Source organism: Malaya genurostris, chromosome 3 (assembly GCF_030247185.1).
Source record: "Malaya genurostris strain Urasoe2022 chromosome 3, Malgen_1.1, whole genome shotgun sequence".
Lineage (NCBI taxonomy): Eukaryota > Metazoa > Arthropoda > Insecta > Diptera > Culicidae > Malaya > Malaya genurostris.
This window is the reverse complement of record NC_080572.1, coordinates 168,269,058-168,284,778: the sequence shown is the minus strand read 5'-3', so window position 1 is coordinate 168,284,778 and position 15,721 is coordinate 168,269,058. Positions and strand designations below refer to the sequence as shown.

General features: G+C 36.3%; 1 protein-coding gene across 1 annotated transcript in view; it reads right to left on the bottom strand.

Moving 5' to 3' along the window:
• LOC131439327 (BMP-binding endothelial regulator protein) overlaps positions 1 to 15,721 on the bottom strand; it is a 154,069-nt gene that overhangs the window by 36,093 nt on the left and 102,255 nt on the right. Inside the window, exons 5-6 of the mRNA XM_058610220.1 lie at positions 10,028 to 10,127; positions 5,877 to 6,053 (exon numbers count right to left, since the gene is read on the bottom strand). Of these exons, the coding sequence (XP_058466203.1) occupies positions 5,877 to 6,053; positions 10,028 to 10,127 (277 nt within the window). The remainder of the gene's footprint in view (positions 1 to 5,876; positions 6,054 to 10,027; positions 10,128 to 15,721) is intronic.

Below are 15,721 nucleotides of genomic sequence, written 5' to 3'. Positions count from 1 at the left end.
ATACTTTCAGTGATGGAATATGGATGCGTTTGTTTTCGTTCCGCTGCAAATTCTCATATTATCAAACTTGAGCGAATTCAGTACCGTTGTTTGCGAATTGCTTTAGGCTGCATGCATTCGACACATACAATGAGTCTTGAAGTTCTGGCGGGAGTTCTTCCATTAAAAGATCGATTTTGGGAGCTTTCATCACGCCTGCTAATAAGATGTGATGTGCTGAATCCCATGGTAATTAATAATTTCGAACGACTAGTCGAGCTTCGATCTCAAACAAAATTCATGACAGTATATTTTAACCATATGTCACAGGAAATCAACCCTTCAAGATATATTCCTATCCGTGTCAGCCTCCTAAATGTACCTGACTCAACTTTATTTTTCGACACATCCATGCAGCGCGAAGTGCGTGGAATCCCGGACCACCTACGCTCTATGGAAATCCCAAAAATATTTTCAAGTAAGTTCAGGCATATTAACTCTGAGAAAATGTTTTACACGGACGGATCGCGAATGGAAGAAGCGACAGGGTTTGGTATGTTCAACAATAATGTTTCGGCCTCATTCAAGCTTCAAGAACCTGCATCTGTTTATATAGCAGAGTTAGCAGCAGTTCATTATAGCTTGAATGTAATCGTCACATTATCTCCAAACCATTATTTCCTCTTCACAGATAGTCTGAGTGCAATTGAAGCCTTTCGCTCAAACGCTGCTGGCAAAAATGAACCGTTTTTCTTGGGTAAAATAAAACAGTGTCTGAACGACATATTGAATAATAATTATCTAATCACAATAGTTTGGGTTCCGGCTCATTGCTCCATTCCAGGCAATGAAAGAGCCGATATTTTAGCCAAACGTGGTGCTATTGAGGGTGAAATTTATGAGAGACCGATTGCTTTCAACGAATTCTATAGCGCGTCTCGCCAAAGAACACTTGCCAGCTGGCAAGCTTCTTGGGATAAAGATGATCTGGGTCGGTGGATGCACTCAATTATTCCTAAAATATCGACAAAGGCATGGTTCAGGGGACTGGATGTGAGTAGAGATTTCATTCGTGTGATGTCCAGACTCATGTCCAATCACTACACGTTAGATGCACATCTCCTTCGAATTGGACTTTCCGAGACTAATCATTGTGCTTGCGGCGAAGGTTACCGCGATATTGACCATGTTGTTTGGACATGCGTGGAGTTTCGTGATGTCAGATCTCAACTAATAAATTCCTTGCGTACCCAAGGTAGACTATCCAATGTCCCAGTTCGCGACATTCTTGCTTGTCGTGACCTTCCATACATGAAACTTCTTTATCATTTCATTAAATCCATTGGAGTTCCAATTTAAATTTTATTTTATGTTAAACTGTTTTCTCTTCCATGAGTTCAACCAATAGCCAACTATAGGATATTGAATATAAGTGGTGAACTGATACAAACAATCCTGAAATAGTTATAAGATCATGTACAAAATAAATGTATTTTATTTAATGTAATTAAAATAGCAACTCGCTTGATAAAAACAGTGTTTAGATTAACTAATGAGTGCCAACATACTAATATGATATTCGAAATGTATTAGGTTTAAACTACTATGTATTGTGGATGCCACGGCGAAGAAAAACTTATGTATATTGCCTATGAAATAAACGTATTTATGAAAAAAAAAAAAAAATAGTTATTTAAAAAAAAAAAAGAAAAAACTTCTGTGTTGATTTTCACGTAATTAAAATTTGTTTTGAGCGCAGCACAAGCGTCTGTTTGCTTCGGTATTCGGCACAAAAAGAACGTGCTGCTATTACACACACATGTCATTTGTCGGAATGATATTATCCGCTTTCTGTCAAAAGTTACGGTGGGGTGTCGGCAACCGTACACTGTCGGTAACCGAACACCTTCCCCTATCTAAAAAAAAGTCAAGCGTGAATTGGAAAATTCGTTGAATTTTTACAAACACGTTTATCACTTTTAAAAAAATATGCACATTCCTATAACTTGTCAAGAAATTCCATCTTATAACACCAATGATGCGGAGCCGATCTCCATATTTAATCCCATAAATTCACCAAAAACCGATTCAATACAGCGCTAATCCTCCAAACGTCCTCGACATAATTCGGCGTGGAAAGTTTGACACTTAACTGCTGGACCTCCGAGAAGCTGATTCTGTCTGGTCAGCATCAAGTTCCGCCATAATGCTTCCAAATCTGTTTGCAAATTAACATTTTGACACTTCCCCGCGGGCTACGACTGTTCCAACCTTTGGATGTTAGCGTTTCGACAAAGGTCGCTGTAGCTCGATTTTCAAATGATGTGGAGACGTGAAAAGATTCACTGAGCTTTTATCCGCAGGCAAAGCTTATGTATATGATAATATGACATTTTTATGGCACCAATCACAAAGACGAACCCGCACTGTCATAAAAATATAAAATTATTATGAAAAAAAAACATACCATCAAAACTCATCATATGCCAAACAGGATAGTCAGCAGGGAAAGAGTACAATCATCCACTTGTCAGCTGATGTGTTATCGCATTAATTCCAAACCTATTCAACCGCGATTTAAATCGTATGGAAATTGGTCGTACGGCGCGAAATATGTTTCCACTTTGTACGATAAGACCGAAGACTCCGTTGAAACGAGATTGATAACGACTACAAGAAAAAAATTACCGTAACTTGAGCAACGAAATTTACCTAATTCTTTTGTCAAGTATATCTTAGCTCTAGCCGGTTCTTTCAAAAACAAAAGTATTTACCCGGTTTTTGCATTCGAAGTTAAACGATTCTTGCATTACAAAATCCGTGTTTTTGCTCTCAATGTTTTTATCCGGTAAAAAAATCGACATCATAGCAGTAGAATAATGAATTCTTGTAATTCAACGTAACAAAAATCCGATCGTACACATGGAACTTCCAGAGCTCTGACTAAAGGATGGATGAAATATTAATTCCCAAGTGATCAAAAGATTGAATAGAAGGGAAGAAGTCCGGTTCTCGGGCTGGTTTTTAAGTAATCATTTACCTCCTAGCAACTTGAAAGTACCGAACAAGTTCAGTGAGTACTTTTAACTAGCAAGAAAATGCTATATGCTTCCAAGTTACCAAAAGTTTCACTTGTACTTTTACACAGCAAGACGATCGAGAAATATTTAATGAATTTTTTCAGATGTGAACCTATGTTGTATGAGTATGATTACATTATATGTCCTTTTGGTATGAATATCAACACAATACACTACAATTAAAAACAAACTTTGATATGGTTCTCTGAACGGTTAACGATTTCATACAAACGCAAAACAGAATCCATAACTACTGAATTAATATTGCTATTTAGAATTTTACAAAACTTCATATGAAATATATGGTAGATAATGATGCAAAATATTAACAAATTTATCTATGGTTGAGTCATGAATCAATCATGTTGAATTGTTCATTGAAGCGGAACTACATCCATCAGTGACAACCTGTGTATGAATTTGTACATTCCTCAACTTTGAAAAAAAAGCAATCCACTCTCATTCTTATCGATCAATAGATCTGAAATGTTAGTTAATTACAGATTAAATGTATAATCAAGATCTCATCTAGTAGATAAAAATCAATTTGGTTGTCTCCTCGGCATCGTGGGACGTCCAAGTGAGAAGCCAGAATAGCCGACCGGCAGCCTCACACCGATTTATTCAATGACGATATTCGAACCCAGCCAACCAGAGACGATTGATTCGAAATATTGTACCCAAACCATACACACCTTTCGTTAGGAGGCAAGTTATACCTACACATATACCCAACACCTTCTCCAAATTCAGCTGACTCTGCTATATAGCTTAAAAGTGATAGTTATCCCTGTAGTGGAAGAACAGGTCGGAAAAGATGTGGAACAATAATGAATGGGAAAGAATTCCAATTCGAGCGTTGCTGCCCGATTGAGGAAGGGAAGTGATGAATAATTTGTTTTATTAAGTTATTAGTAGGTTATGGATTGATCAGAAGTAGAAATTTGTTACCTCTGATGAGAGCAATTCAAACAAGTTGTTAACTTCGAAGTTGGTTCGGTTCCCACGATCGGAAAATATTTGTCTTTGATAGACCTAATTAAACATTTTCAACATTCTTCAACTTTTTCCGTGTTATTTATATAAACAACTTCACACAAGAAGCGAATAACTGGACGTTTTTTTGTAATGAAGAAAAACTTCAAATAAAATGATTAGAATTGAAACTGTATACCATACTATAGACTAACAGCGTATCTAGAAGAAAGTTCTTAATATTGCTTTCCGGAATGAGATCTGATCATTAGATTGAATGTTATGTTCTAGTTTGAGACCTGTGCTTCACTTTATTGATCATCATCTAATACCGCATCCATACTTTAAATTTCGCTATATGAATTATGAATTCCTACCAGCATCAAATATTAGGAGTTATAATAGATACGACAATAAAATTCGACATTGGTCACTAACTAATTACGCGATTCAATAATTATGCATCATCACTAACACGTAATTTATCGGTTTCTCTTCCAGATTGGCAGAAAATGTTTACTATAATAAATCTCATAAGGGGGCCAAGCATATGCCACCTCAATAACTACATCAACGAATTTAGTCATAATAATAACAAACATCAATACTGAGGCCACATCTTCATCGTGATGGGTTCGCATTCCGTATTCCGGGCGCGGGAAGGTTTGTGAATGTTTTGACCACCCAACAAGCAGTAAATCAAAAAATTATCAACATAAAAACACATGTGTATTAATAAGATGACCATCCGGGCACGGTTAGCGGACCTGTGGCTCACCCTCGATGTTGAACCTTTCGGTGGAAGTTTCAGAGCAACAAGGTACGAATGATAGAAAGGAAAAAACGTTTGTGTGTTCTGCGCGCATAGCCATACAGCGTTAGGCTCATTACCAATTTTATGGTTCAGACCAATAGCAGTGGTAGCAGCGGCGGCGGCAACTGATGGGAAGATTATGAGGAAAGGATGGGTTGTTTCAGAGCCTCATCCCAAAAAAATGACGATGGGAATGCCGTCAGAGCCCGTCTTCATCAGCGGCATCAATCTCCGGCAAACAAGCCACCCCTCGGACGTATCTGGTTGAACCGAACCAAATTATGTGATTATGCTCGAAAATCCACATTTGCATTCAGGGAGGGGTCGAACTGGAGGACTGAATGACGTTATTTTGCAGGAAATTTCAGGAGTTCGGAAAAGGTTAATCGAATCGGGTTCATCTAATTTATAGCGGTGGCCGAAAGACATTTTTACGATTTGAAACGGATTTTAGTGTACACTTAAAAAGGTGCTCAGAACTCCCACGAAGCTGAAGTATAGTGGAGCCTTGGTCCTGAACCCAATATTCCATCATAAATCATTAGTGAAAAACGAGATGAACATAACCGCACAGCGCCAGCGGCGTTCTCACAAGAATTCCAACCGAGCATAACGAAAGCAGAACCAACAGAGAATGAAAGATGATCATGTAATTATCGAAGTTTTTCAATCGATTTTTAACTGACATGAGCATGAAAACATACCGACATAAAATTTGGAGAGTAGCCTGAAATGGTTGGGGCTTAGGTATTGTTGAATGGGAAGAAACAAAACAAAAGTGCATGATTCGAGATGGGCTTTTTATTCGTTTCTAACTTGTACTGAAAAAAAGATTCTCTTTGATGCAGGCTAATTTGTTTATAATGAGTTGGTTAATCGATTCGTTAAAGAATCAAGAATGACTACTTGACTCGAGATGCTGATGATCGCTAAACAGGCTAATCAGCGAATATGGGTGGTCCCGTAAACCATCGAAATGCGCGATGTTTCGGGCAGGAAAGAAGAGAATAGAAGTCATACTTACTCACCTAAGCAAACCGGGCAGCACTGACCGTGCTTCAGGGTTAGCGGATTCGAGCACGGTGTGTAGCACTTTATTCGCGATCGTGTAATTACTCCTGAGACGCACTTGAAATGGTCACACGGGTCACCAGGATCAGTCCATTCTGTACCACTGTCTATCATTCGACCTTCATGCATGCACCCTGCAAATAGAATAACATTTTTAAACATTTAGAGTAATAGTAAATGTTAATAGATACAATATAGTATTATAAGGCTAAGGCCGATTCAGATGGCACCGGGAACACATGAAAAGCCTTATTCACAATCGTTATCTTAGAGCAGCGAAATTAACATAGCCCGTAGTATAAAATTTGGTATTACATTCCTGTAGTGAAATTTGACCTCCTGTTTCAACAGACTTCGCAGCCGATTCAGAGTGTACAGAAACATTGCATGGCTGGTGCTACGATTCTACTGACACTACGAATCCTTCCCGGTCGGGGCTCGAATATACGACAACTGGATTGTGAGACCAGTGCCTCATGAATTGAACCGCCAACCCGGGACATGGTCCGTTGAAAATGACACAACTTAAAGCCAGTGTTGGTAGGAGAGATGAACAGCTACCTGTAAAATCTCGAAAGAGCAAATTATGCAACGTTAATCAAGTTAAACTAATGCACGGGTAAAAATCTACTGCCGGTACCATGATAAGGAAATTAATAAAGTCATGAAACGTGTCTTCTCATGAGATTATATCTATTACTAGCTGAATAACCCGGCGTTGCTCGGAAATATTTCGTGAAGGCAGGGCCGAAAAAAAATCTCGAAATTGTCCTGCTTAGTGAAATACTCTGACTGTAGTGAAACATAACTTAGACGGAAACCCGATTGAACACTACTCCGTTCGTGTTCAGATTGCGAATGATCAGTGTCCCATCTCAGATCTCATAATAATCATAATTTTCATGGTATTCTCGACAAATTGTATCAGTTTTATATCTGATCTCTTTTGTTAGAAACATATAAAACACCTTTCTCTCTATAAATACTTTCTTAGTAACCTCAGAGTTTCATATGTATCACAATTTTCGTCACAATCGATCTACAATACCTTTGGCTTCCATGGATATAATCACTTGCTACTCCCTCCTCTTTATAAAAATTATATGACATCATGAATTGTTCAAAATTTTCCCTCTGATAATGATTATTTTATAACGAAAGGTTGTTTAACATCATAACTACATTCGTACTATAAAATAACATTTTTATATAATTTTTTTTTACCCAGGTTTTAACCATTTTGGTCGTTCATAGGAAAGGAAAGCATATAGAATAGCGATTCAGTTAATACAAATGTTGTTGTAAACTTATTTCCACCACCAGTCGACAGTTTTCTCAATTTACATAACAAATGCACATTGATTGTATGATATCGTCAATTCAGGTTAATGTTGAGAATACTTATTCCCCCTTTCTTTTGTATATTTTTGTGAGTCTCACTTAGTTGCTAGAAATATGCTGTACTCGTAAACGCCGATCAATTTTTCCTTACACTTTCCATGTTCGGGACACTTGCTACACTCTCTCACCCTCAAAATAACCTTCTAATCTATTTAGATTTAACTTCCTTTTTGTCAGTGAATTTACTACAAATTTCCTCCACGATTACCTTTAGTAGTGTAGAAAGTATCTGTGCTTTTCGAAAAATATCGATTCCCGCCTTTGGTACATGTGCCAAACTTGGTGGCGAATCGTTTAGTTGTTTCGTTGTTATGCTCAGACTTAAATACACTCGCGTTCATAGACAGATAAAGATTATTTTTCTTTAGTTTTTTGAATTTCCCGGCAAAAAGGATCCAGATCCTTTGAAATTATTTAAAGAAAAGTGTGTTGCACTCGAATTAACAACAACAATACTATCTGCTACGACCTTAAAATTCTTGCCACTCTCTTGTTTTACAAAAAATGGGGGATGAAAATTTATTTTCAAAAACCTCTCATTCTAGTCTAAATGTCAATTCTTTTTAAATTTTGTAAATTTGTCATTGACCCTCTCCCCCTTGTTAAGGACACTTGCTACACATTTCCCCCCTGAAAATGTCCTAATGATCATCTCTGAAGAGCAAGAAGTATCTGTTCCAAATTTGATAGCAATCCGTTCAGTAATTCCGGAGTTGTGCCATTACAAACATTACATCCCATTTTAGAAGGACGTAGTACATCCACCCCACACGAATACCCTTATAATTATATTTAAGTTGTGCTAAAAGTATCTATGGTCTTCAAAAAGTATCGATTCTCGTCAAATTAAAAAAAATTTCATGGCCCCTGTTAAGGATACTTGCTACGATCCCTCCAACATAAAAATACACTTACAACTATCTCTGAAGATAAAAAGTAGCTATGCCAAGTGTGATAGCAATCCGTTCAGTGGTTTCGGAGTTATGCCGTTACATCCCCCTTTTTGAAGGCACCTCCTGTTAAAAACACTTACTACGCTCCCTTCCCCATTAAAATATCCTTATGACCATATCAGAAGAGCAAGAAATATCTGTGCCAAGTTTGGTGGCAATCCGTTCAGTAGTTTCGGAATTATGCCGTTTTAAACATGGTTAAACAAAACCCCTATTCAAAGGCACTTGCTACATCCACCCCCCATATAGTCATATCTAAGGTATGCAAAATGATTCTACGGTCTTCAAAACGTATCGATTTTTGTCAAGTTATATGAATTTTTCCATGACCCCCCCCCTTGTTTATGACACTTGCTACGCTCCCTCCCATATAAATATACTGCCTAAACCATCTCTGAAATACAAGAAGTACCTGAGCTAAGTTTGGTGGCAATTCGTTCAGTAGTTCCGAAGTTATCGCGTTACAAACATACAAACTTACATCCATTATATATATATATATATATATATATATATATATATATATATATATAGATTAATGATATGATGAGCAACATGATGTAAATCATGAAAATGTTTATGGGATTTGCTCTCAAAATCATCAGTAATAGACATGGTCTCATAAGAAGTAATGTTTCATGATGGTCATGATTTTTCAATCATGGTACCGGTGATGGATTCAAATTCGTGTGTGCACCAGCATTAGTGACCCAGAAATCAAATCCAACACATAAAAACTTGAACGACCTCAGATGAACATTTATTAGGTATATATTATCTATTACATGTTCTGATAAGAGTTAATTGTAATCTAGGACATACAGAACAGAAGGATTTTCTGAATAAGTTAATCAAAAAAAAAAACATCCTCAAGAAAAAATCGTCAATATATTGCTTAAATGAAAATTCTAGATAGGTTTAGGGGCTACATGAAGAAAGTAGAAAATTGCAGAAAAAAAATGATGTGTAGGTAAAATCCGAAAGTCGGATCCAAATAAAATTCCGAATACTTGAATCCGAATTTCATTTGGATCCGACTTTTGGAGACTTTTGGAGTGAAAGTTAAAAATTTTCATTTGAATTTCAATTAATTGTAAATCTTATTGTTTTTCACATAACATCCTGTAATTTCAGAGGAATTGGATCCAGATGAAAATCGACATATTTTGTAATACTTGGTTTTCAAGTTTTATTTTCGATATAAAATATAAACACATCAATTTTGTCTATACATACAATGTATACATTTTCCGCATAGCCCCAGTAATTACCTTGAACATTGCCTAGGACACCAAGCTAATAGATCTAACCGTTATCGATACATGTTTTTGAATATTTCCAAAGAAATCATGCTCAGGCCCTGCTTAATAATACTAACTAGAAGGAACTGATTATGCAAATTATCCTTTTTGGTCAAAGACTGTCGGAAAATTTAAGCCAAACTAAAATTTACAAACAAATACAATTGACCTTCGAATTCAAATGCAATTGCTTCGTAATGATCTACTAGAGTGCTTTATTAAAACCTGGCTGCATTGTTTATTCATTTGAAAATTTCCAAAAACTTCGTTTTAAATTAGTTTCTGAAGAATTCAATAAAAATAATACAATTTGTGTAGAAACAGCATGCGGTGCCGTAGAGTCTGTACCAGCATTATCACGACTTCTGAAGATAACCTTCGAGTTCGTTACAAGCTCCCCAGGCACTAGTATTAATAAGTGAACAATCAAGTGATAACAGTATGTCAACTCACCTATACATCTATCGCAGCATCTTCCTGGCGTCTTTTTGTTGTAGAAATAGCAATCATCCACTGCTGGACAACTTTCTTGCTCACACTCCACAAATCCGTTCTGAAAATAAAGCATGTGAAAAAAAAACAAACATTCAATTAGTTTACCAAACAACGTAATTAGTGCTTATTAATTGCGGAATTCATTCATCAAAGTTTTCCCATTCATAAACCCTGCCCATTGAGACCGCGATAAGCTCAGTTGTGGTCGTGATTTTTCGTCATACAGCACCCGGTAATCATGTAACGGGATACAAGTGCATATATTCCTGGTAGCAAGTTCTTATCAGTGCACGCTCTAAACTGACCATGCAACATACTTGTCTTCCCCTATCCGAATGGCAAGGCCACACTGCGAGGCTGTCACTAGGAGCATACTTAAACCTAATAACTTTTTTTTCTGTCTCAAAGCGGTTGCTGCGAAGGCAATTCTATTTTACAGTAAAGTTTGACCGTAATGTGGAGAGACATTAAACTTATGAAATTGTATGTCAATTTATCTCTTACTGTTCTTCAAGTCTAAAGCATTGAATTTCTTCAAGCATTGTTCCAAATTGCGTCTGAATGAGGTAGAATTTAAATTATTCTGATCATTCAACTTAAAATGACATTGTACTCAATATTCAAAGCTGATGAGAGTAACTAAATGGGACGTGATTGATTTTAGTAATAGAGATAGAGTTTTGATTTATCTTCGAACAGCTCGCAATCGTGACTGGAATTAAGTACACGCACGTTTGACTGGCAAACGTTCTTCCGAATGCATGCAAATTAGGTGTTAAAGCGTGTGTTCTATTTTGCTCTTGATTAAATTTTTCAGTTATGTAGCAGGGAAAGACGGAAATAGCACAAATCATCCGACCAGAAGCACTTTGAATCTCTATGCATTGATTTTTGAGAGTCGATTTGAAAATAATACCGGAACCCATGTTTACTCTAGTTCATTTTTGATTCATTCAACTATCTATGAACAGATAAATCTCCAATTACACGACTTAGCCGCATTGGTCTTGGATTCGAAAAGTTTCCTTTTATACTGATTTATCGCTAAAAACATTCAATCAGCTAAATTGCTCTCCAAAAATAATCCGTTACATGATTTCCAGGGCAGATGCAGACAAGCACTGTTGTCGAAATTTCCACATCCTCGGATTAGTAAACGGAAATGTCCCGTTGTGAACTTTCTACGCTTCGAATATCTGATGTCATATACCGGCTACAGCTCCACGTCCGAAGATTCCCATATATCACTGTAATATTTATTGCATCGCATTGGCTAACGTATCCTCAAAGATTAAAAAGACACACACATAGAAAAAAACAGCAATGAAAAACATCTGTCATTGTCGATGAAACACGACAATGAACGGAAAGCTTTATAACTCGTACACACAAGTTGATAATAATGTAAACCTTCTGACTTGATTTTTGAACGTCCGCCAAGAACAGTTTTTCAGGAAATTCTCTCGTTTTACAGCGTGAGCACTTGCACAAGTAGGATCACATGGTAGGATACTATATACGACGATAGATGGTTGAGAGTTCATAGTTTTGTGCTGCAAGTTTTTTTCGGCTCCTTAGTCCATTGGCAAGTTTAGTATGGTACAAGAAGAAATCTATTAAAGTGCTGTATGTATATGGAAATATTTTCGTTGCGCTATTCGTGCTTTTATACAGAACACGATATTTCAACTATAGCTCATATATACAAAAAGCTTGTGGTTTAGAATGCGAATTAATTTCTTTAAAATAATTTAGCAGCACGTTCGGGGTACAGATTATGAATTACGCGTAAATACTATCTGGAAATCTGTTTACTCAAAAGTCGATAGCAGAGATGGCATAATAAAAATTGTACCATAATTTTACACTTCTCGGAGCTTCAAAATATATGAAACCTTATATTTATGGGTAAGGAGCAGTCGTCAACATTCAATTATTTTTTATTAGTTTTTTTTCTGTTTGATTGTTTTGTTCGTTATCGTTCTTTCAATCTATTCTCCGTGTGTGTATTTCTTTTTACCTTTTTTTAAATATATAAAAAATAGGTATAGAATTCGCTCAAACTTTAGAAATGTTTTCCGAGGCCCGGAGGGCCGAATGTCATATACCAATCGATTCAGCTCGACGAACTGAACAAATGTCCGTGTGTGTGTGTGTGTCTGTATGTGTGTTGTCAACTAAGAGGTCGAGATCTCAGAGATGGATGAACTTTGATCAAACTAGTCGCAAATGAAAGGTCTACCTGTCACCCAGAACGCTATTGAATGGTTTTGAAATCGGATGCATACTTTTTGAATTATACGTTTTATTAGTTTTTTTTCAAGTTTTTTTCAAAATTTTTAGTTTTTTGACAGTATTTGTCACACTTGACCTTGAAAACAGAATATTTTTCTATACTTAGATTCCGTACGATAATAGCTATCCAACAAGCCATAGATTGTTAAAATCCGTTAACTTTTAACGGAAATATCGATATTTTTGTGTAAGTGACTTTTCCCCCTATTCCATCAGTAGAAATTTTGAGCACTGTATGACAAAGCAATGCTTGGAAGCAACGTGGAACACGATTTTTTATACTGACATACAATTGTTTCTAAGTACCAAAAAGACTGTGTACAGCATCCTATTTCAAGACATTGAAGAGTTGAAGCAATTCCATAATTATATTGATTTAAACTACTTACATCAATAAATGTTGGAAGAACATAACACCCATATACCATTCGAATCAGTTCGTCGAGATCAGCAACTGCTTGTGTGACAAATAACTTCACTCAATTTTCTCGGAAATGACTTAACCGTGTTCTACAAACACAGATTCATATGAAAAGTCGTATGCTTCCAAACAAGGTTCCTGAATTATGTTTGGGTCCGAATTCTGGTTCCGGAACTACAGGATGATATGCGAAACAAAATTGTAACTCCTTGTTGGCTGAACTCATTGTTCATTTGTAACTCAAATGAAAGGTCTTAAAATCCTATGAAAAATCTTTCTTTTTAGTCAGACCCGACTTCCGGTTCAGGAGATACAGGGTGGTATAAATTTGGTATAAAAATGTCTATTTCATATAAAATAATCAGGTTTATTGGGTTTGCAGGTTTGGATAGTTAGATAGTTAGTTAGATAGTTAGATAGGATAGTTAGGTTTGGATAGATAGATAACCAAACAAAATTATTTCAGTTTTAGCGATATTCAGTTTTCGATTCGGAAGGCATTAAAAAATTTAATTCGGGCTACGAAATCTCAAAGATGTCTAAACTGATCTTCAAACATATGGAATCAAATGTAAACTATACAGCTTCTCAGGTGAATTTAACTGACTACACTGATTTTCGAATCGTATCTCAAAGCTCAATCGTTTTTTTAAAAAAGCGCGAATCGAATTTCAAAAACAAAAATTCAAATTAAAGGATTTATGGCCCCATACAAAATTAATGAATTTTATCCAATTCTGGAATTACAGGGTGATGAGTTTTCAAAATTCAAACCGATATAGACGATTACTATCTCAAAAAAGCTTCAAAGTTGGATAAAAAACTATTGTAATTCATTCGTCCTATTAGTTTATGGCTATACGAATCCTTTTAGGTTATGCTGATTCCTGAATACTGGCTCTAGAAGTACCGTAGATAAACTCTAAAGTGGAACTTACTTCGACATCTCATGGAATGTTCAATCGATTGTAACACGTTTTAATTCGATCCGATATGCAGTTTCGACATGACACGGTAATGTCGGAATGACTGAAATCTCAAACTGCGTCTTAAAACGACGGTCATTAAACTAATGTCATGAGAACTAAAACATCAAAGAATATTCATGCAAAAAACACATGCGAATTGATTAAAAAAAAGGTATCATCTCACTGCTAGGTGGATTAAGCACGTTTTTGCTTCTCTTACGATCACAAGCCATTGTAAACAAATTGCAATTTTCTTTGTAAAATACCGAATCATAGAAACCAGTAGGATGCAGAAATGCTTCTACAGTGGGGCAGTGAGGGCACGTGGTGTAATGATACCTTTCTCATGTCAATCATACTATCATACATAATACTGTGATATTCTTCAAAATAATTTTCTTCGATTCTTGAAAGAATAACCCAAATCGGTTTGTTTGCCCTTCTACTGATAAAAACTATTAATTGGAGAAGATTTGAGGTCGATTTAAATATTTTTTTACGGTTTTTCGCCCTTTTCAGTGATGGTATAAAATTTTTAACACACTTTACCCTATATTTCCGGATCCGGAAGTCGGATTCGGATGAAATTTAAGATTTCTGTATGAGATCACAGGGCCTTTCATTTAAACCTAAGTTTGTGAAAATCGGTTACGCCATCTATGAGAAAAGCTAGAAAACATATTTTATTTTTTTTGCACATTTTACCCTATAACTCCGGAACCGGAAATCAGATCATAATGAAATTCAGGAATTTAGTATGGGACCTGAAAAGCTTTTATTTGAATTTAAGATTGTGAAAGTCGGTTCAGCCATCTCCGAAAAAAGTTGGTGCACTTATTTTCACAATTTTTTGCACATTTTACACCATAATTCCGAAACCGGAAGTAGGATTCAAATAATGTTCAGGAATTTCTTATGGGACCTCAATCTAATTTCATTTGAATCTAAGTTTGTGAAAATCGGTTCAGCCATCTCCGAAAAAAGTTAGTGCAAAAAAACGTTACATACACACATACGCACATACACACACATACATACACAGACATTTTTCGTACTCGACGAACTGAGTCGAATGGTATATGACACTCGGCCCTCCAGGCCTCGGTTCAAAAGTCGGTTTTCACAGTGATTGCATAACCTTTCTATATGAGAAAGGCAAAAATCGTAGGTTTCATCACTTTTACGATTAGGGTAACAGGGTGGCCCACTTTAGGATTAATTTTATTTTCACCCACTTTGTAAAAATATCCGCAATAGGTAATTTAATGTTATTAGCTTCAAATTGATCCAACATGGGTTACTTAAGATCGATAAAATCCGTTAAAATCGATAAAGTTTGTTAGGTGGGCCAAAATATATGAAGTGGCCAAAATACCACTGTTACCCTATATCTCCCAAACCGGTATTTTCAGCCATATGATCTTCAAACTTGATTCATAATCCAAACGTAGCTTTCGAATGAGCTTAAGCTTGCTGAAATTGGTTTAGCCATGTCAGAGAAAATTGAACAGAAATTTTTCAAAGGTGCACACACTCATATACACACAGACATTTTCCTTTGTCGTCGAAATGAGTCGAATAGTATAAAACACTAGGGGTGTCCGGAGCTCCAATCAACAGTTGGTTTTTCAGCAATTAGAAACCTGTTTTATTCCACCTAGTGGCATAATGGAGCCTTTCTGATCAACAACTACATGAGTAATCGATGTAATTTTGAAGGTTTTTTAACACTACTACCGGTCATTTAGGGGTTAGCCAAACCTCGTGCTAGGGCACATAACCGTTTTTAATATTCTTACTTTTCCTCTTTGACTTTTCAGTGCAAAGCAGTTCAAATTGAACTGCTTAATGCTAAACTCGGCAGTTCAATTTGAACCGCTGAGCAAACGTGCACTACCGGTGTTTTTGGAACCGCAAACAAAGAATCGTCCTAACCATAGTGCATATGTTTGACTTCCAACTAATAAG